Source organism: Vicugna pacos, chromosome 1, assembly GCF_048564905.1.
Source record: "Vicugna pacos chromosome 1, VicPac4, whole genome shotgun sequence".
In the NCBI taxonomy this organism is placed as follows: Eukaryota; Metazoa; Chordata; class Mammalia; order Artiodactyla; family Camelidae; genus Vicugna; species Vicugna pacos.
The window spans coordinates 123,534,517-123,555,957 of NC_132987.1; the positions used below are offsets into that span (position 1 = coordinate 123,534,517).

At 56.9% G+C, this 21,441-nt stretch overlaps 1 protein-coding gene across 8 annotated transcripts in view; it reads left to right on the forward strand.

Moving 5' to 3' along the window:
- The window catches only part of ADARB1 (adenosine deaminase RNA specific B1), a 109,113-nt gene that overhangs the window by 79,764 nt on the left and 7,908 nt on the right, over positions 1–21,441 (forward strand). For all 8 annotated transcript variants that reach the window (XM_072970332.1, XM_072970347.1, XM_072970354.1 and 5 more), the window contains 5 exons: positions 782–896; positions 2,722–2,890; positions 3,590–3,738; positions 4,759–4,927; positions 11,250–11,431. In XM_072970332.1, the coding sequence (XP_072826433.1) occupies positions 782–896; positions 2,722–2,890; positions 3,590–3,738; positions 4,759–4,927; positions 11,250–11,431 (784 nt within the window). The remainder of the gene's footprint in view (positions 1–781; positions 897–2,721; positions 2,891–3,589; positions 3,739–4,758; positions 4,928–11,249; positions 11,432–21,441) is intronic.

The window sequence follows — 21,441 nt, forward strand, 5'->3', positions numbered from 1 at the left end:
TCCCATGGCCCGGGCTCTGGACTGGCCCCTCTGCAGGGACCCTTGCCCACCCCTCAGGTGTCTGTTTGCAAGGAGTGTTTGGGAGGAAAAGCACGGGCGCTCCCCACGCCCCCGCACACCCCCCCACACCCTCCTACACACCCCACCCCCACCCCCCACACACCCTCCTACACACCCCGCCCCCCACACCCACCCACACCCTCCTACACACCCCACCCCCCACCCCCACACCCCCCACACCCTCCTACACACCCTCACCCCCCACACCCACCCACACCCACCCACACCCTCCTACACACCCCACCCCCCACACCCCCCACACCCTCCTACACACCCCACCCCCACACCCACCCACACCCTCCTATACACCCCACCCCCCCAACACACACACACCCTCCTACACACCCCACCCCCCACCCCCCACACCCCCCACACCCACCCACACCCTCATACACACCACACCCCCCACACCCTCCTACACACCCTCACCCCCCACACCCACCCCCACCCTCCTACACACCCCACCCCCCACACCCACCCACACCCTCCTACACACCCTCACCCCCCACACCCCCACACCCTCCTACACACCCCGCCCCCCACACCCACCCACACCTTCCTACACACCCCACCCCCCACACACCCCCACACCCTCCTACACACCCCACCGCCCCAACACACACACACACGTGCTTGTTTGCCCGACGCTCCTGCGTGCTTTCCGGTTTCAGGCCAGGGAACTGGCCCTGAAGGGAGCGCTAACCCCCTGCTTGGTCCTCAGGTGTTAGCCGACGCCGTGGCCCGCCTGGTTCTGGATAAGTTTGGGGACCTGACGGACAACTTCTCCTCCCCTCACGCGCGCAGGAAAGTCCTTGCTGGAATCGTCATGACGACAGGTAACTGTGCTGGCGGTGCGTCTGCCCGCCTGCCCTCACGCTCAGCAGGGGAATCGCCTCAGCCTGGAACAGCCCCGGGACGCCGGCGGGCAGTGCGTCCGCCCTCCTTCGGAGTGCCCGCCGCGTGCTCTTACATGTTTTCCTGAAAGTTCGTCTCTCTAACCTAAGCTTTCCCACTTGGAGAAAGCACTGTGTGTTGATATGAGCCCTGCGATCTTCTGGGAGTGGTCTTGATCTGCTCCGGAAAACTGCAGGAGGCCCCTTGGCTCTTGCCTCATTCGAGAGTAGGACATGGCGGGTTTGCCAGTGATGCTGACGCTGCCAGATCGGCTCCCGGGTGGCTTGGGTGGGGAAGGGAGGGCCCTCTAGCAAGAGCAGAAATCGGGAAAACATGCTTTGGGATGGCAGAAGCCCTGTTAATGTTTGCCCAAAGATCCCAGCAGCAAAGGAACCCTCCCGCGTCCCCGCCCCACTTCCCGGGAGCCAGCCCTCTGAGCAGCGCCCCGTGGGTCGGTCCGACAAACGGGACCCACAGCCGTGGCGGGTGCCTGGATCCCGGGGCGGGCAGGCCCCCCATCACCGTGGGGGCTGAGTCTGGGCCGTCACGCGGGGCCTCTCTTCCTGGAGCATCCACTCGGCCCCGCTGGCCGAGCCTGGACGGCCACGCACAGGAAGCCGCCCAAGAGGCCAGAGGGCGGGCTCCAGGAGTGGCTGCTCTGTCTACACCCGCTGGCCAGGGGCCCAGTTCTCCATGTAGGTGGCTGCCTTGTCCTTTCCCTGAGGTGCGCTCACCTGTCTGACCGTGACAGGAGTGGCCCTGTGACGTTCAGTGCATCCCCGAGGCCCTGGGACACGGCCGCCGCGTGCTCGCCCTGCCCATCTGTGCTCCGGCACAGCTAGAGCATGTCACGGGCGGGGTGGGGCGCTTTTGTGTTCCGATGTCCACTGCCTGGGTTCCCGTGTGCCCGCTGCCTCCTGCGCGGTGACCGCTTGCACAGGCAGGACTGTCGTTCCCGGGCGAGGCCCTGCTCCCCTCCAGCAGACTGTTTTCATTCGGGTTTGACAGCCTCAGAAGGGGCACCTCACGTCGGGGGGCACGATGCACCGCAGGGTGTGTCTCACTTGGGACCATCTGCTCAGAGCCACGATTTACACCTGAAGCACTTGGCGTGGCATCAGGCGGCCTGGTTCCAGTCCCAGAATGGACTGTGACCACCCTATGCCACGGTTCCCTCATGCGCAGAGATAGGAGGGGAACGGGCCTCAGAGGGAGGACGCTGGGGCTGAGTGAAATCCTGCCCAGCGGGCTGCGCGGTCACCGCCCTGTAGCCGCAGGGCCTGTGTGTGGCCTGTGGACCCCTGACCGTCAGGGGGGTCGCTTCCCGGAAGCCCCCAGTGCTGGTGGGCCTCCCAGTGCAGCTAAATGGTGAGAGGCCCCTGAGCAACACCTGAGTTACCCTGGGCCCATCCTCCGGCCCCCTTGGTGCTTTGGTAGTTTCGAGGTCAGTCACGGCCAGCCTGTCCACCTCTCCACGGAGCTCCCCACCCGAGTCCGGGGGGACTGTGCACGGAAAGACTTGCGTTTCGAGGAGGCTCCTTTCTTAAGTTTAGAATCTTTACACTAAAGAGTCAGGAGGGTTAGCTTCCAGAAATATGGCAGAGCACGTGCTCAGTGGGAGGCCGTCGTGGCGGCCGGGAGGGGTCAGCGGCTGCGTGAGGATGCTGCCGTCTGCCCCTGCACTGCACCCCCAGTCCGCGAAGGTGCGTGTCCTGCCCTGAGGCCCGGGCCCGGGCCCCCGAAGCATGACTTCTCTCCTGTTTCCAGGCACGGACGTCAAGGATGCCAAGGTGATAAGTGTCTCCACGGGGACGAAGTGTGTTAACGGCGAGTACATGAGCGACCGGGGCCTGGCGCTGAACGACTGCCACGCGGAGATCATATCGCGGAGGGCCCTGCTTCGGTTTCTCTACACGCAGCTGGAGCTTTACTTAAAGTAAGTGTAGCAGGTGAATGCGTCCAGGAAGCTGTTTCTCAAGAGATGCATTTTCCTTCTGTCAGAATGTACTGCAAACTTTTCATCGTTTCTGTAATCATGGAAAAAGTCTCAAAATAGTAACTTTTTAGGTAACGATTTCCTCACGATGCTCAAGCTACAGACCAGGGTTGACTAAATTACAGCACACACGTAACACAAGTGTGCACGCGTGTACGTGTGCGCACACACGCATCACAGGCAGCACACGTACACGTGCCCTCACACACACCCCTGCACGCACATATGCACGTGTGCATGCATGTCACGTAGTCACGGGTGTCGCCTCTGGGTTCGGAGCACGTGCTCGTGTTCTGTGCGGCGTGAGCGTGGCTGGAACTGAGCTGCCAGTGGGGGTGTCAGTTCTGTGCTGGTGACCATGCCCGAGCCGCTTTTCCCCACGAGCCGTTTCTTTTGTGTCGTCTTCGTGGCCGGCAGCCGTGGACGAGCAGAGGGAACGGTCGCTCGCGTGCTGATGGCGCGTCCTGTCAGTGAGCAGACAGGAGCCATGTTGCTTGTTAACATATAAAATAAAGAGCCCAGTTCAGGCTGAAATCCCCCGTTTTAACACTGGCCTCTGAAAGTCACTGTGAGCTGTGCTAGACTAAACTTTCATTGTCAACAGCTTTGAGATTTATTTTGCAACTTGTTTCCTTTCAGTAACAAAGATGATCAAAAAAGATCCATCTTTCAGAGGTCGGAGCGCGGAGGCTTCAGGCTGAAGGACAGCGTCCAGTTCCACCTGTACATCAGCACCTCCCCCTGCGGCGACGCCCGGATCTTCTCGCCGCACGAGCCGCTTCTCGAAGGTGGGCTCGGCTTCTGGCGGCCGGTGCTCCCCCAGAGGACCGTGCGGGCAGAGCGACCACCATCAGTGCCCTTTGTGGAGATGCCCACCTTGAATGTGGATCTGATCAGAATGTATAAAAACAGGAGGTTTTTCTTGCCAGCAATTCAGTTAGAAACTGTTAATGACGAGAATGCAGATTCTGATAAATTAGGAAGTTAGACTAGACTCGAGAATATTGGACCAAAATTGTTTTCACTGTTTAAACGTGGGCGACGCAGGTCTCTGAGCTGGGAGCAAGCAGCCCCCTCCTGTCTCTGATGAGCTGTGAGAGCGTGTGCGGCTGCGGGCCTGGCCTTCCGCAGCGGCCGACCCGGGAGGCGCCAGCACGCTGCCCTCCGCCCCGCTCTGCTCCCATTCTTGTCGGGGCTTTTGTCTGATGGCTGTTTGTACCCACAGCCCTTCCCACAATCGCAAGCATTATTTATTCCAAAAAGAACATTTGATTTCATTATTTTTCTTGATTATGAAAGCAACGCATACCCACTTAGCGAATTGCTAGACATTTTTAAAACATAAGAAGGGAAATTTAACTCACCCCGTATCCGTGTAACCCAGAGATAATGGCTCTGGGTGTTTGTGAACGCGTCCCGTGGGTCCACTTCTGCTGCCCCATAGACGTATTGCTGGAAACTTAACTGTACGGGGAAGAAACACGGCAAACCCCCGCACGTCCATCGCGCAGAGTGAGCAACGGCTGGCATTTTGTCCTGTGCGCTCAGCTCACCTTCAGTGATAGACAGATCGTTCGGGTGAGATGGAAGCCGTCCTTCCCCAGCCCCTGAGGGGCCCCTTTCCCCGCCTTGGTGTGTGTTGCATCGTCCTGTTCAGTTTTGTGTTCTCAGATGGCAACGCGTGTCTTCCGTGCGCACAGGGTAGGCGTGCACACGGGTGTGACTGGCAGCCGTTGTTAGATGTGCTTCTCAGTGAGGTGAGCGACGGCGGCTGTGGCGGAGTCTCTCACCCTGTGTGTCTCTTGCAGAACCAGCAGACAGACATCCGAATCGGAAAGCCAGAGGGCAGCTACGGACAAAGATAGAGTCCGGCGAGGGGACGATCCCGGTCCGCTCGAACGCGGGCATCCAGACGTGGGACGGGGTGCTGCAGGGGGAGAGGCTGCTCACCATGTCCTGCAGTGACAAGATGGCCCGGTAAGGCCCCGGCCGTGCGCCGCGCCCACCCCCGTGCGTTCCTCGGGTTCCGTGAAGGATCAACTTCGAGATAGGTGCTTCAGGGCCACCTTGAGGGCATACAGGCGGGCCTCTGTGGGCCTGTACTTCTGGGTTTCCACGGAAGCCTCATTACAGAGGCCCCGTCGGTGACAATCACCGGCCTTTGGCGTCAGAGCGCCACCTCCAGCCCCTCCCCTGGTGCCGGTGGGGTGCGGCTGAGAGTGCCAGCCTCTGGCCTCACACGGTGGCTCCACAGACAACCAGACCCCACCTGCAGGCGGCTGATGAAATTTGCCTCATTCAGGCAGCAAAAGACGCCTTCACGGGTCCTTCACTTAGGAAGTTCCAGGAGTTCTAAGAGCTGTGAGGCAAGAACCCCAGCAGAAGGCCAAACGTATGCAAGGGGAAGTGGATTTTTGGTTGTCTGAATGATGAAGTGCACCTTTCTGAGAAGTCACAACGTCACAAAGACTCCGGCTTCGTGGTGAGCCATGGAGCCGGTCGTGCCCGTTCTCCAGCTGTTTGTCCTCCTCCAGGGAGCTGGAGGCTCTTCTGGGCCTTCTGCCGCGTCTTCAGGATCAGCTGTCGACATCCGGAAGATACCTTGCTGGGGTTCTGACGGCTTCTGTGCTGAGCCTGTAGATCTGGCTGGGAAGAGCTGACGCCGTGACAGTGTTGAGTCTTCCTGTCCGTGAACACGAGGCAGCTCTCGTTTATTTGGTTGCTCGACTCCTTCATCAGCTTTGTAGTTTCCCTCTATAGGTCCTGTGTATGTTTTGTTAGATTCATACCTAAGTATTTAATTTTCGGAGGTATTAATAACGTAAACAGTATTGCTTTGAATTTCACTTGTTCGTTGTCACAACTGCTTTTTGATCAACACCAAGTCAGTCAGGAGGAAAGAATAGTCTTTTCAACAAACGGTGCCGGGACAATTGGAGACCCCAGCGTAACAACCACCAAATGCGCTTCACGTTCTGCGCCATAGGCAAAAACTAACTCAAAACATGTCACAGACCTAGACGTGCGAAAGTTCTAGAAGCAGGAAACGATCCTGGCACCTCGCGTGGGCAGTGTCCCAGAAGCAGCCCCGACGCGCTCTCCATAAAGGGAGAAACGGTAAACTGGATCTCATCGAGTTAAAAATTACTTCGTTGAAAAACACTGTTAAAAGAATGAGAAATGAAGTCACCGACTGGAAGAAAATGTTTACAAATCATGTGTCTGATAAAGGACCTGGACCCGGGACATGTAAAGACCCTCAAAACCCAACGAGGAGGAAGGACTGTTTAAAGGACGGGCGGAGTGTCTGAACGGCCACTTCACCAAAGCGATGCCCAGCAGGCCTGCAGACAGATGCCGCGTGGCGAGCCAGCAGGCAGGCCGGCCCCAGCCCCGCTGGGGTGTAAGTAGCGTAGTCACCTTGGAAGACAGTCTGACGGTTTCTTGAAGGTTAAAGGCGCGCCTGCCCAACGCCAGCTGTTCTGCCGCTCTGCTTCCCGAGGGACGTGGAAGCGTGTGTCACACAGACTCACCCAGGGGTGCTCCCGGCGGCGTCTCTGAAAGCGGGAAGCAGCCCAGTGTGTAAATGGGGTGTGTCCGTGCGACAGAACACTGCTCTGGCGAGAAACAGAGTGAACAGCGATGTAGCCGAGCCCACATGGACACGTCGCAGAACAGTGGTGCAGAGTGTGCGGAACCAGAGCGGAAGGAGTGCTTGCTGTGTGACTCCACGTGCGCAGACGTCTAGCAAATGCAGACCACCTGCCAGGGACAGACAGCTGGCCAGGCGCGGGGGCGGGGCAGCGGGCACGGGGCCTGGGGCAGGGCGTGCAGAGGCTTCGGGGAGCTCGCGGGGCTGCGCGCCTCTGCCCGCCTGCACCACGGGCAGGGGCCTGCGTGTCCGACGCCCCCCAGCCGCTCGCGGAGAAGAAATCCTGGCGAGCGAGAGAACGGTCGTCAGTAAACGACAGAGCACGAGCAATGGAACAAACGCACATGAGCGGCAAGAAGGGAACGGCGGGGGCAGGGAGACGGCGTTTCGTGTGCAGCAGAGACAAGCGACCGCAGCTGCCAGGCCGGCGCAGCCGCTGCGGGAGCGCGATGCGGCCGCGGGCCCGCCGTCCGGCCCAGCGCGGGCAGGGGAGGCGGCGTCGGGGTGCGCCCGGCAGCTGCGAGGGGCGCTACGGACAGCTTCCCTCCCCGCGGGTCCTGAAACTGAGCTGAAGTTAAAAGGTTTTAGGAAAATGTGCTTTCTTAAAATTGACTCAAGCAAAGCAGAAAATTTGAATGGAATTGTAGGCATTAAAGGCATTAAACCAGTCCCCCACTTTCAGGAAAGAAAGAAGTTGAAGAAACTCCGAGGAAGGAGGTGGCTGTGGAGAGCAACGGCTCTCCCCGAGTCCGCTGCACTTTGGGGGCGGGCAGCCGTCCCCGCTTTCTGTGTCTAGAGATCAGAAGAACAGGGGAAGAGCCCCAGCTCGTACTGCGGGGTGCTGCCGCCTGTGTCCCCCAGCCAGACGGGGCGGGGCGAGGCGGCAGGCCAGCCGCAGTGCAGACAGGCGCGCGCAGCAGCTCCGGTAGCACTCGGACTCGTTTGGCCAGGTTTTCCACCTCTGTAACTAAAGCAATGTAACTGAAGTCTCGTCATTTTTCGTAGCACTTGAAGATCTATCCCAACACTCAGTTGGAAGAGTGACCGTGTAAGTCCGGGCGGCGGCGGCAGAAGGCTGCTGTCACGGGGGACAGATCCGGAAGGGACGGCCGGGTGCAGGGAGAACCGCTGATGCTGAGTTTGCCGCTACTTAAAAGGAAGTGTGAACCAAATGGAAGCGTGCTCCTCTCTCACGGGAGAGCACATGCAAAGGCAGGCCGCCCAGAGCTGCTGCGTCGGCTCTCTGGTTGCCCGGAGGCCGGGTTCCGGCTTCCCACCCTGTCCATCCTGCATCCTGTTCTCAGAGCCTTCCCAGCGCCCAGAGGTGGCCAGATGCCAGCCTGGGGTCTGAGTCCCGGCAGCAGAGGGCTCAGCGGCAGGCCGCCAGCTGGCTCTGTGCCCCTGAGCAGCTACGTTTCACCATCTAGAGCCTGGGCAGGGGTCAAGTCTCCCTGCGGAGCAGGCTCGGGGAGCCGTCTGGAGGAGGATGGAGGCTCTGTCGCCCAGAAGGGAGGGAACGCAGGGCCACTGCTGCGATCTGTGCTGTGTGCGGCTCACAGAAGAGGTGGCCTGGTCAGCGTGGGGACCGTGTGCACGCAGGGAACTGAGCCCTCCTTCCGCCCGTGCACGGAAGCATCTTCCAGACAGAGGAGGACCTGGGTGTGAAAAGGGGTGCCCGGCAGCATTTGGAGCCTGCACCTCGGCGTTTTCTTAAACAGGGCACAGAAAACCCAAGTTATAAAGAAAAACATGAGTAAATTTGGCTGAATTGAGATTTTAAAACTTATGTACTAAAATCCCCACAGATACATTGTGAAGAGAAGGCCACGCACTGGGAAAAGGGTTCTGACCCACAGAACCAGCAGGGGGTATAAAGACAGTTCCTGCGGCTCAGCCAAGGGCCTTTGCCGGCAGGATGTGACCCTTCCGCCTCCTTGAAATGCGGGTCCCCCGCACGCGCTTGAAAGTCAGGCCTCAGTGAGGTGAAGCCTTGAGGTCCGTGTGGACAGTGCCTCATCTCAAGGAGAAGGCAGAGGTGAATGGGCGGGAGCACAGGGCGCAGGGACGGCTCCTGGCAGGGACAGCGTTGGGACAAGCGCCCAGCCGCTCCTCCTCTCACCCCTCCACTCCAGGTGGCCCCTACCCGCGCCCCCCCCCGCCAGCTGGCGCCCTGCAGGTCAGCTCAGGTCTGACACCTCCCGGGGTTAGTGCAGACCCCCAGTTTCGGGGCTCACCCACGAGGCTGCGCCTCAGACACCGGGTGCTGGCATTGGGTGCCCAGGGTCTGACTGGGCTGCACCCCGAGGGTCCCTTGACCCTCCCTGGGTTGAGGACCTTAGTGGAATGGCTCCCAGAGCTCAGGGAAAACCTCCGCCTTAGGTTTACTGGCTGGTTATCTATCAGGGAAACCACCCAGGAGCAGCCAGTTGGTGGGGGTCCTAGGGGTGTGGGGGGAGGGGGTGTCCCAGCCCCCAGCTCCTAGCCCTGACCCTAGGGGCCTTCGTGCAGATTGATCGGATCCTTGGCCCTTGGTGATTAACTCAACCCAGCCCCTCCCCTCCATGGAAGGGTGGGGGCGGGGCTGAGTCCCAGCCTGCGATCTGCGGCTGGTTTCCCTGGAGACCAGCCTCTCCCTCCTCATTTGCATAAACTCTGAGTCGGCTGAAAGAAGCCTGTCATTCAACGCCACACCACCCCTGGCTGCAGGGCGCCCCCGCCGCGCCCCGGTCCCTGCCGAGAGGGCGTGTAGAGTCCCCAGGGAAGGTCGGTGGGCAGGTGCCAGGCCAGCTGACCTGTGTCTCACAGGGGCCGGGCCGTGGGCTCAGGTGAGAAGGGGGGTGCCGTCTGTCCATCCAGCGGGCAGCGTGGCTGAGATGTGGCACGGGAGCTGCATGGGGCGCAGCGATGGGAGGGGCCTGCAGGGACCCACCAGCTCTGCTGGGCCATGAGAGGGAGGGTCCCAGCCTCCAGGCTCTGGGTGCACCCCCACCCCCAGGGCTGCAGCTTGGCTGTTCAGAGCTGCAGGGGGAAAGGGGCTTCCACTGTGCTGGGGGTAGGCTGGGGTCAGTGCAGGGAAGCCGGATGGGGGTGAGGCAGCAGGACCTGCTCTGAACCCCGTGCTCCAGAGGTAACGTGTAAGGAAGGGGAGAGCAGGAGGCCACTCGCGGGTCACGGGGTCGTGGGGTCGGCCGGGCAGGGGCGCGGCACCCCCTGTGCCGGCTTCCAGCTTTGCCTGGGGGCAGTGGCTGCCTGAGCACGCCCTGTCGCCATCACTGCCCAGCCCTGCTGGGTCTTTCTCCCGGGGGAGTCTCGCCCTCACCGTCGCAGGGCTCGCTGGCGGGAGGCGTGCCCTAGCGGTTCCATCCCAGGGCCTCCGCAGAGCGGCCCGGCTCCTGGCTCCTCCGACGAGGCCTGTGTTCGGCATCTATGGCTTGTAGCAACACAGGCTTCTGTCAGATCACGGCTCTGAAGGTTCCCCGGGCGGCTGCTCTCAGCTCCTGACTTACTTGAGAAAGCGACCCGTGTACTTTGCAAGCGCTGAGTTGTCTCCTGCTTTCTCACTGGGCAGGAAAACCAGGTTTTGATGTCCTTGTTGGGGAGCGGGAGGCCCGGGCTGTCGGAGTCAGGACTTACCGCCCGTTCAGCATGTATTTGCTGCTCTGCGTGTACCAAGTGTGCGGCTCCAGTGAATTAAACAGAGACCCTCCTGTGTGGAGCTTCTGTACTTGGGCGGGTTTGGGGGGGAAGTTTTGCGGGAAGTTAGCCGACCGATGTGGGGGCCAGTTTGGCTCAGGTGATGGCTGCAGACGGAGATGGGGGCGCTGAGGCCAGGGACTGTCTGGGGACTGTGTTCCAGGGTGAAGGGATGGTGGTCAAGGTCCTGAGGGAGCAGAAGGAGCCCCGCGGCCGGAGCCTGGGGGAGGGGCGGTGGCAGGAGGCAGGGAGCCGGGGAATGCCAGGTCAGACAGGCTGGCGGGGACTGGGATGTGTCGCTTGGGAGGAAGATGGGGAGTGTTGGGAGGTTTCGCACTCAGAGTGGCCTGTCCTGCCTGGGCTGGGCCCTGGGGGCGGGGGCTGTGGTCACCGGATTGCCCTTGGGAGGGGCGGCGAAGTGGGCGGGAGGTGACCTGACCCGGGATCAGCAGAGGCAGTGGCACCAGCAGCCCCTGATCTGTTCTGAGAGGAAGTCCCGAGGCTTGCTGGCCGCTGGCCTGCGACAGGGATGGGGAGGCGGCCGTGGTCCCAGCCATTTGGCTTGAGCCAGAGCGCGGGCTGACCCCCTCTCGGAGCAGGAAGCATCAGTTCCCATCCACAGGGGCTCCCTTAGAGCTCCCATCTTTATTAACGTAATAAAATAGAGATTTACTTCTCCGTTTGATTTTTCTTAAGAGAAACGTGGCTTATTGACACCTTTTCCTAACTGATCTTCAGTAAATGGTGTCGTCATGAGAAACACAGACCAAAGATCGTTCCAGCGCTAGATGACTTTTAAGCAGGTTTTTCTTTTTAAAATGTTTAGCTGCTGAGTCACCTGTTTCCTCTTTGAATGGCTGGCACGTGCACAAAACGCCCAGCACGTCGGTGTCAGCGCGGTGGGGTGGTGAGCCCGAGGCCGCCCGCACTGAGCTCCTGTCCCTGTGCCCCCAGGTGGAACGTGGTGGGCGTCCAGGGCTCCTTGCTCAGCGTCTTCGTGGAGCCGATCTACTTGTCCAGCATCATCCTGGGCAGCCTGTACCATGGGGACCACCTCTCCAGGGCCATGTACCAGCGCATCTCCAACATAGAAGACCTGCCCCCCCTCTACACCCTCAACAAGCCTCTGCTCAGCGGCAAGTATCTCCGTGGCCTGTGTCCTCTCCCCACGGACCTGGTTTGCGGCGTGGAAGTCTTAGGAGCACAGTTCTGGGCGGGGGCAGCTGCCCTGTGGCGGGCGCTGGCCGTTCTGAAGGGCAGAGGCAATGGGTCATTTAAGGGAGTCCCTCGGGGTTACTGTCTCTTGCTGACTGAAAACCTTGCCGTTTACGGGGAAATTACAGCCCAGGTCCTGCACCTCCGTGCGGCCCGTTCACCCATCCTTACGTCTCAGCCGTAGAGGCTCACAGATGCCAGCCATGAGGGTTACGCAGGCATCGGCCGCCCTCGCTTAAGCTGGGCTGGGCCTCGCGGGACAGGCGCCCACGGCGGTGAGCGGGCCGCCCGGAGGAGGCCGGTGCTGCAGAGCGTGCCGGGACAAGCGGGCGACCACCCCCAACTCCGTGCCCTGTGTTACCGGTTGTTTGTTGTTTTTCTTCTAGAGTGTCAGAGGCTAGCAGTAAAGTGAGCAAGCGCTTTTGAATTCAAGGGTCCTAAGCTCTCAGTTCGCCCTTATTTAAAAGGACACAGTTAAGGTATTTTTTATCCTTTTGAAAATATCGCTTTACTTACTTTTTTTAAGCTCAGAACTAAACCCGTAACCCTAAACTAGAATGCCTCTTTCGACGTGTGTGTGTGTGTGTGTGTGTGTGTGCTGTGTTCTGTGGTGCTCGCTACTGGCACATTTTTAACTGGAGGAAAGCAGTGTGGAATTTTATTTGAAAGCATGTCTCTTAAAGCCCATAAATTCTGCCAGAACCGAGAAAAACAAAGGTTGTTTTGGGGCAAATCTTACAGCTCTCTAACCTTATCTGTTATCTTTTAAGAAAAAAAAATAGACTGATAAAACGCGATGGCGTGTAAGTTGAAGCTGTAGCGCACATCCGTTGGCGTTCTGCTGGTAGACGTGAAGCAAGTGCCTTCTGGTGTGTGTTGGTGTATGAATTCCTCATGAGTCAGAAAGTAATCTTCCCTGTTTAGTCTCTGGTCTGTGTTTGGAGGCAGACTGCCCTGTTTCATTTCAGCTGTCACTTGTCTTTTATGTTCATAGACACTGGAACGTCGTGTGGAGTCCGTGGCACGTGGGCGGTGCTCAGGAAGAGCTGTTGGCAGGTGCCTGGTTGAGCGGTGCCGAGCATTGTTGCCTCTGTCACCATGATCTGAAAAGACAGGGTCGTTTTGCTGGAAGCGTGTTCTGAGGTGCTGGGAGGAGGGCTCACTGACAGAGGTCAGGTGTGTGCTTCCCACGTCGTGTGCGTGAGGTGCATCCGTGTCTGTACGAACACACGGACAATACTGCTTCGGTGCTGCACCATGCAGATTTGTTAAAAACATGAAGTTATAAATAGCAAAAGAGTCTGCTCTTCCGTCTTCCTGCCTGACATCACTTCTGATCCCCGAAGCGGGACGCTCAGCCCTTGCGGTCGGGCCCTCTGCCGCGGGCCTGGCTTGGAGCTCGCCTCATTGGCAGCCCCGTGCAGCTTCTTCACCTGCCCGGGATGGGCTGGGCCGGGTGCCGGCACGGCCCTCCCAGACCAGTGGGGAGAGTCCTGTGAAACTCAGGGACAGCCTCAGGTCTCAGGGAGCAAGTGTTTCTCAAATCTGAGCCAGGGGACAAGGTCCCTGGCCTCAAAGTCTATTTCAGAATGCAAACTGTTTGAAATGGCTCACTTCGGATAAATGCTTTACTTGGAACCAGTGGTGTTTTGTTGTCCCTTTGAGAGAGCTCACATCGGCACTGCAGGGAGCTGGGAGAAGACGCCTTAGGGTGGGGGAGCGAGGCCTGAGAGGGAGGGCAGCAGGATGCCCCGCAGAGCAGCAGCGAGGTCCGGCCTCCCGGGGAATCCAGCTCACAGGCAGAACGACGACAGGTGCCGCCCAGAGGAAAGATTTGGTCCAGAGAAATCTGGAGGGGGTGTCGCTGTCATAACGGTTTGGGAGGGCCCACTGCCCTGTGCAGGGCCCCACGGTAAAGCCGTCAGAACTCTCTCTCACAGCGAGGTCCCACAGGGAGTGAGTGACTGGTCCAGGGTGGACCCAGCATCCTGGGGCCCCTCTGGTCCTCTTGCAGTGCAGACGTGTGCGTGTAACCAGCCACGCAGGTTGTTGCTCTTTGTCCACCTCTCAGTTTACCGCGGGCCGCTCCCATGCTGGGGCAGAGTGGTGTGTAACAGCAGCGAGAGAGCTTTGCGTCCTCGGGGAGCGACGAGAACGGGCCACGACGTGCTGCGGAGGATGGCGCGGAGGGCAGCTGGTTTGCCTGGAAACCAGAGCAGACAAGACAGACGTTCATGAACGATGTAGCGATGGGCTGTTCTTGCAAATGCCGACAAGGTTAAAACGAGAAGGATTTCACTTGCGTTTCAGCATAGAAAGTAAACTCCCAGGAGGGACCTGCCGGTGGCAGCGGTGCCGCGTGAGCCCCGCCTCGGACACTCAGGTGCGGCTCTTCCCGGGGACTTGGAAGCAGAGCCTCGGCGCCCTCGCACTCCTCCTTTTCCGTTAAGTTTCAGATCCGACACCTGCGAGTCTCAGAATAGTTCTGCGTCTCGTTCACTCCGTTGGCCCTTGAGTCTGAGTTTCTCGACTGGCCGGTGTGCTGTCAGGCACCCCGAGAGATCTCAAGAGGTAGGACCAAGGTGCTTGACTGTCCCGGGGCTGTGGGGACAGCCAGGCTGCCCCGGCTCACGGGGTCAGACTCCTCTCAGTGCTGGCTCTACTGCCAACACCGTCACAAAACAGTAACAGGCAGGGAGAGATCAGGATGTGGGAGGAGATGGTGTGGAGCTCACCTCCCGCCACGGACACATCAAAAATCCATCCGCCTGTGGGAAGATTCTCATGGAGAGCCAGCCGGACGCTGACACGGGACTCCTGCACAGCCAGGGCAAGGCTGCGAGGAAGGTACCCACGGAATCGGCAGAATGGGAAGAAAAGCACCGGGGCAGGGCCTGCACTCACGGGAGGGGGCTCCCAGGAAAGGGGAGGTCGCTTCCCGGGAAAGGGGAGGGCACAGGGGCGGACCTGCCCTGGGAGACAGCGGGTGGAGCCGCAGGCTGTGTCCGCTGTGCAGGAGGCAAGGCTGGCTGGCCGCTGGGAGAGCCGGGGGACAGACAGAAGGTGGGAGAAGCCTGGACTAAACTCATGAGAAGGACACGGTGCTGGCTGAGCCCACCCAGATGGAGAGAGGTCTGCCCAATGCGCTGGCCCTGCTCGCTCCATGCCACACCTTGGCACTGGACCCAGGGCGGCCAAGATCGGGGAAGAGACTCCATGTAGGGACGCAGAGGCGACTCAGAGGCCTGGGGTGGGGCCCAGGCAGGGTGATGCGGCCGCTGTTGGAGCTCACCCAAGTAGTGCCCCAAAGCAGCCCAGACTTCTGACGGCAGCGTGGCCACCTGGACTCCCACGATGGCCTCGCCAGGCACCCCAGCCCAGGCTGAGCGAGGGCTCCAGCCCCACCAGCTCCACGCACGTCACAGCACTAGGTCATGGGCGGCCACGCAGTGGAAAGAGGAGACCGAGGGCTGCACCTGAGCGGAGCCACAGACGCCCACACAGGCGGCGCTCTGGACCTCTGTGAGCGCACGAGCCCCTCTGCTTCAGCCGTCCCCTCCTTCGGGGCAGAGACCCCAGTGTGAAGAGCAGAAAAAACACACGTAAAGGGAACAGATACTGACTGGTGTATATAAAATAGACAAACAAGTTCACACTGTATAGCACAGAGAAATATATTCAATATCTTACAGTAGCTTATGGTGAAAAAGAACATGAAAATGAACATATGTATATTCACGTATGACTGAAGTGCTGTGCTGTACACCAGAAATTGACACAACATTGTAAACTGGCTATAACTCAGTAAAAAAATAAATAAGGGAACACAGCCAGCTTGAGCACATTTTTCAACCACAATGGTATGAAACTAGAATAAAAACGGGTAAAGAACAAACACATAGAGACTAAACAACAAGCTACTAAAAAGCCAGTGGGTCAACAATGAAACCAAGGAGGAAATCAGAAAATACCTCGAGACAAATGAAAGTGGAAACACAACTTTCCAAAATACGTGGGATGTTGCAAAAGCAGCTCAAAGAGGGAAGTTCACAGCAATACAGGCCTTCCTCAAGAAACAAAAAAATCTCAAAGAAACAACCTAACCTACCATTTAAGAAGATTAGGAAAAGAAGAACAAAGCCCCAAGTCAGCAGAAGGAAGGAAATAATAAAGATCGAAGAGGAAGTAAATAAAATAGAGGTTAAAAAATAAATAGGAAAGACCAGCGAAACCAAGAGCTGGTCTTCTGTACAGAAGAAAGAAAAAAGATAAACCTTCAGCCAGGCTCACCAAGAAGAAGAGAGAGAGGCCTTAAATAAACAACATAAGAAACGAAAGAGGAGCACTATAACCAATACCACAGAGATACAAACGATCATAAGAGAACACTGAGAACAGTTACATGCCATCAAACTGGACAACCTAGAAGAAGTGGACAAATTTCTAGAAATGTACAGCCTGCCAAGACTGTCAAGAAGAAGCAGACAATTTGAACAAGACCAATCTCTAGAAGTGAAATTGATTTGTAATTAAAAACAAAAACAAAAACAAAAACTCCTAGCAAACAGAAGTCCAGGACCAGATGGCTTCACGGGGAATTCTACAAAATGTATAAAGAAGAATTTATACCAATCCTTCTCAAACTATTCAAAAAAGTTGAAGAGGGTGGAATACGCCCAAATTTATTCTACAAGGCCACTGTTACCCTGATACCAAAACCAGACAAAGAAACTACAAAAAAGAATATTAAGGACCAATATCTTTGATGAAAATAGATGCAAAAATCATTAATGAAATACTAGCAAGCTGGACTCAACAATACATAACAAGGATCATATACTGTGGTCAAGTTAGATTCATCCCAGGGTCACAAGGATGACACAACATATGAAAATCAATCATTGTGATACACCACATTAACAGAAATAAAGATGGAAGCCATATAGTCATTTCAATAAACACAGAAAAAGAATTTGATAAAATTCAATATCCATTTATGATTAAAAAAAATCTCTCATTAAAGTGGGTGTAGAGGGAACATACCTCAACATAATAAAGGCCATTTACAACAAACCCACAGCCAGCATAGTACTCACTGGTGAAAAACTGAACGCCTTCCTGCTAAATTCAGAAACAAGACAAGGACGCCCACTCTCACCACTCCTATTTAACATAGTATTGGAAGTCGTAGCCACAGCAATCAGACAAGCAAAAGAAATAAAAGGCATCCAACGTGGAAGGAATGAGGTAAAACTGCCACTGTCTGTAGATGCCACAACACTCTATACAGGGAGTCCTACAGTCTCCTCCCAAATACTGTCAGATAATAAGTGAGCTCAGCAAGGTTGCAGGACACGTGATCACCACACAGAAACCTGCTGCATTGTACACTACAATGAACATCAGAGAGAGAAAGTAAAAAAAAAAAATTCTGTTTAAAATTGCATCAAACAGAATAAAATACTTAGTAATAAACGTAACCAAAGAGTTAAAAGACCTAAACTCTGAAAACTATAAAACACTGATGAAGGAAATTGAAGGTGATACAAAAATATAGGATATCCTGTGTCCTTGGATTGGAAGAATTAATATTGTTAAAATGGCCATAGCGCTCAAAGCAGTCTGCAGATTTAATGCAATCCCTACCACTATTCATGCCGTTTTTCACAGAACTAGAACAAATAGTCCTAAAATTCATATAGAACCACTAAATGCCCCAAAGTGCCAAAGCAATCCTGAGAGAAAAAGAACAAAGCTGAAGATAGAACCCTCCTGGACTTCAGACTGTGCTACAGAGCTGCAGCGGTCAGAGCAGCATGGTGCTGGCGCAGACACTGGCTCATCGCCCAGTGGAACAGAATAGAGAGCCCAGACACGGACTGATGCGCCTGCGGTCAGTTAACCGGTGCCAGGGAGGCGAGAATACACAGTGGAGGTAACACAGTCCCTTCAGCAAGTGGTGCCGGGAAGACTGGGCAGCAGCGTGCACGTCAGCGAGGCACAGCGCTCCTTTGCACCGCACACTGAAGTAAGCTCAGAATGGTTTAACGACCTAGTGTAAGACCTCAAACCATAAAACTCCTAGAAGAAAACATGGGCAGAACACTCTGACAAATTGTAGCAGTATGTTCTTGGATGTATCTCCAAGGCAAAAGAAATAAAAGCAAAAATAAACAAACGGGACCTAGTTAAACCTAAAAGCTTTTGCACAGCACAAAGGAAACCATTGACTTGGCCTGAGGGGACTGGCCGCACACCGGGCAGGTGCTGGAGGTCGGCCAGGTGTGCTGGTGACACCCTGACTAAACTGTGCCAAGGGAAACACCCCAGAGTGAAGGTGAGGGTGTCCTGGCAGCAGAGAATTGGTCATGTGAGGACATGGAGCTTCGAGGGCCGTGTGTTTGTCCCCTACCGAGCGGTGCCCCAGGACGCGCGGGGAGCGGCCAGCCGGGCCGCAGGAGGGCTGCCGCGGCGCCCTTCCCTCGGACAGCCGGGCGGGGCCGCGCTGGGCTTCGGGCTCTTGGTCCAGGAGGGGCGTGGGTCCTGGCTTTTCTTCCAGGCTCCCCAGGAGCTGGAGCCACTTCCCAGAAACAGAAGCAGCCACGCCAGCCACTTGCATTGATCACAGACATAAGGGAACAAGCATGGTCAAACTTCAGAGGAAAATAAACACAAACGAGCATGACCTTATATGAGAAGTGGAACAACGGAGAGAAAACGGCTCAGAACAGAGGGGGATGCAAATGCTAGTCCCCCCGAAGTGTGTGGAGCCGTCGGCAAGTGCGGAAGGCAGATGCTCACTCGAAGCTCTAGAAAGTATTCACTTAACACATTCCATGTGAGTGGGGGGCGCTGTTCTGGGTGGTGGGGTGTGGGGTGAGCAGAGCAAAACAGCCCCCCACAGAGCTTACATTCTCGTGAGGGGAGAGGGGAGGGTGCGTCAGATACATCTCAGATAACTCCCAGCAGAAAAGTGTGAGACGTGGAAAGAGCTGGGAGATGTGGCAGTTGATGCGGAGGCCCGGTTCCCGCCTGGCAGCATCTCAGAAACAGAAAATCGAGAGGAGGAAGTAACAGGAGAAAAACCACTGATCCTGAAGGAAGGCATTAGTATTAAAACTGAAGGATGCGCTGAGCACTGAGCAGAACTAATGATGAAAAACCCCATCCCCAGCACATCCTTCTGGTTTGGGCACCGAGGGCAGAGGAAAGATGCCGAAAGCTTCTAAATTAACTCCAGCCAGTACCAGATTCATGTGCTGCTCGTCGGGGACCTTGCAAGCCGGCACAGTGACAAAACGGCCTCCCAGTTCTGAGGAGGAAAACACGTTGGTCCCAGCTTTTTTTATCAACCAAGGGTGAGTCAAACGTTACGATGAAGTAGTAGTTTTCAGATGCTCAAGGATTGAGAGGCATTTTCTCCGGCGTATATTTTTGGAGGAAGAAAAAGGTGAGGATGCTCCAGCAAAATGGAATAGACATCTAAGAGAGAAATGCGGGCTCTGAGAAGAATCCTCCGTAAACCCAGGACACGATGGAGAGGAGGCAGCTCAGCAGCAAGCCTAGACAGCGCCAGCGCCAGCGCCGGGTCGCGACAGGGAGCCGTGTCGGAGAGCTCTAAAAGGAACATGTTTTCAGAAGAAAGCGAGTGTGTTTCAGCAAAGAGCCTGGGAAGCTGAGTGGTCTTTATGACAAAGCTTTTGTGAACAACAGAAAAGTAAAGGGACGTGGAAACTCTGGGAAACCCAAAAGGCTGCTCAGGAAAGAAGGTCCAAATAAAAGCAAACAAAAGTAAGGTGTTGTGAAGGGGAATTTGAGTGTTACCTTGACTGGCCACGGGGCGTCCAGATTGTCATGGCTTCTGGGGTGTCTGGCAGGTGTTTCCAGGTGGGTTAGCCTTGGAGTCGGTGGATTCAGTAAAGCACACTGCCCTCCCCGGCGACGGTGGCAGCATTTAATCCGCGGAGGGCAGAACAGAACAGAACAGAAAGTGAGGAACAAAGAACTTGCCCCTTTTCTTGCTTCGTGGTTGGAGCCAGGGCACCTCAGCTCACTGTCTCCCACGGCGTGCCTGGGACTTGCCCCGCCCACCCCGGCTCTCGGGCCTCTGGTCTCAGACTGACCGTGCTGCCGCTGTCCTGGGCCTCCAGTCTGCGGACGGCAGGGACTTCTCAGCCCCGCCGTAGGTGGTGTGAGCCAGTCCCTCGTGGTCACTCTCCGAGCTCTGGTTCTGCTTCTCTGGAGGACGTGACTGATACCGGCGTGACCTGAGCAGCTGGTGGGAGGCAGGACAGACTCCATCGGAAGCGGCGCTGGGAGCGGCCTCCCTGGAGGGGCTCAGTGCTCAGTCCAGAGTCATCGATGGTGAAGGTGGTTTCTCTGACCACAAGGCGCTGAAACTGAAGGCTGGCTACAAAGGGTTAAAATTTAAAGTCTAACGGCTCAGCCACTTAGAGGTTAGGCTCTTAACAATTCTCAGATTGGAGACGAAACCGGAACTTAAACTGCTGGCCACGCAGTGGACACGAGTCAGACGTGGCGAGGGGGAGCCGCTGGTCCGCTCAGCAGGGTCCCGGCCTGTGAGGGAGTGAAGGTGAGCCAGCCTCTGGGCCCGGAACCCAGGGGAGGAAGGTGCAGCAAAGCAAACAGGGGCCGGGGAAGGAAGGAGACAGAGAGCGAGGGGGAGGCAGGGAAACGGAACGGGTTAGAGTCAATCACCAAACTAGGAGATGCTGGCGTGAAAGAACCACGCCGCGACGCGCTGCCGGCAACGCAGCGCTCACGAAGGAGGGCCGGCCGCCCTGCGGGCGTTGGGACTTCAGGACGACCCTGTCTGTACCTCTGACGCTGACGAGTCGGGAAACCTCAGCGACAGCGACAAAGGGTGAGTAAGGAGACGGAAACTGCTAACGTCGACCCGAGGGGGTGACAAAGCTCTGGCAGGCGGCGCTTCCAGGGAAGGTGCTGGAAACGCTGTCGAGGGTGGACAGCCTTCTGAATGTCTGCAGAGGGCTTGGTCAGCCTGCCGAGGAGCTGCGATCCCAGCTGCGCGTCGGCTTCCCAGGAAAGGGCAGCTGCCCTCTTCTTCTTCTAACACTGGACAAAGAAACACTAACAACAACTGCAGGACAGCGTCCCCTGTGGCTGTGGGCGCGCAACGCCTAAATGAGACGCCAGGGGGTGGAACTTGCAGCGCGCCCCGGACCCCAGGTGGAGAGCAGCTTTGCCCCTGGTGCTGAGGCGTGGTCCTCGCAGGCGCCCGGTCGGTCTCAGGCCGTTCCAGAGGGCACGCTGGCGCTCCTTCCCATCGGGGGGAATCTGTCTATGGCATCTTTAACACTTACATGTAAGAGATTTTTCTCTTTTCTAAAGACAGCAGCCAGGGCCCCACCAACACCTACCCAGTCGGAATGTCTGACGGACAATCACGTGCTCATCGTTGGTGCGCCGCACTGATCCCGCCTGCTTGCCAAGCACTAAAACTATCGCAGCGCCTGCTGGCCTGCTGGCGCTTTCGTTTTCTTCTCCAGGGTGTGTGTGGGGTTTTGGACTTTTCCCCAATGAGCAAGTATTATTACCTTTTTACTGAGAACAGCGTTCTTCCTTCTTACGTGCCCCTGTAGTGTTTTTCAGAGCTTCACTGAGGCACACCCGACATACGACAGACTGTACTTACAGGGCCTGTGTTCGGGCCCGCGTCTGCGTCGGTCCTGCCACCACGCAGCGGAGACGCTGACCCACCCTCAGCTCCAGGTGTCCTAGCCCCCCCGCAGCCCCTGCTCTCTCCAGCCCTCCCCAGGCCGCCGCTCACATGCGTACTGCCAAAATGGGTTAGTTTGCATTTTCTAGGATTGTACAAGAATCATGAGATGTGTGCTTTTTTGTCTAGCGTATTCCATCCAGCATGATGTCATTATTTTGCGATTCCTCC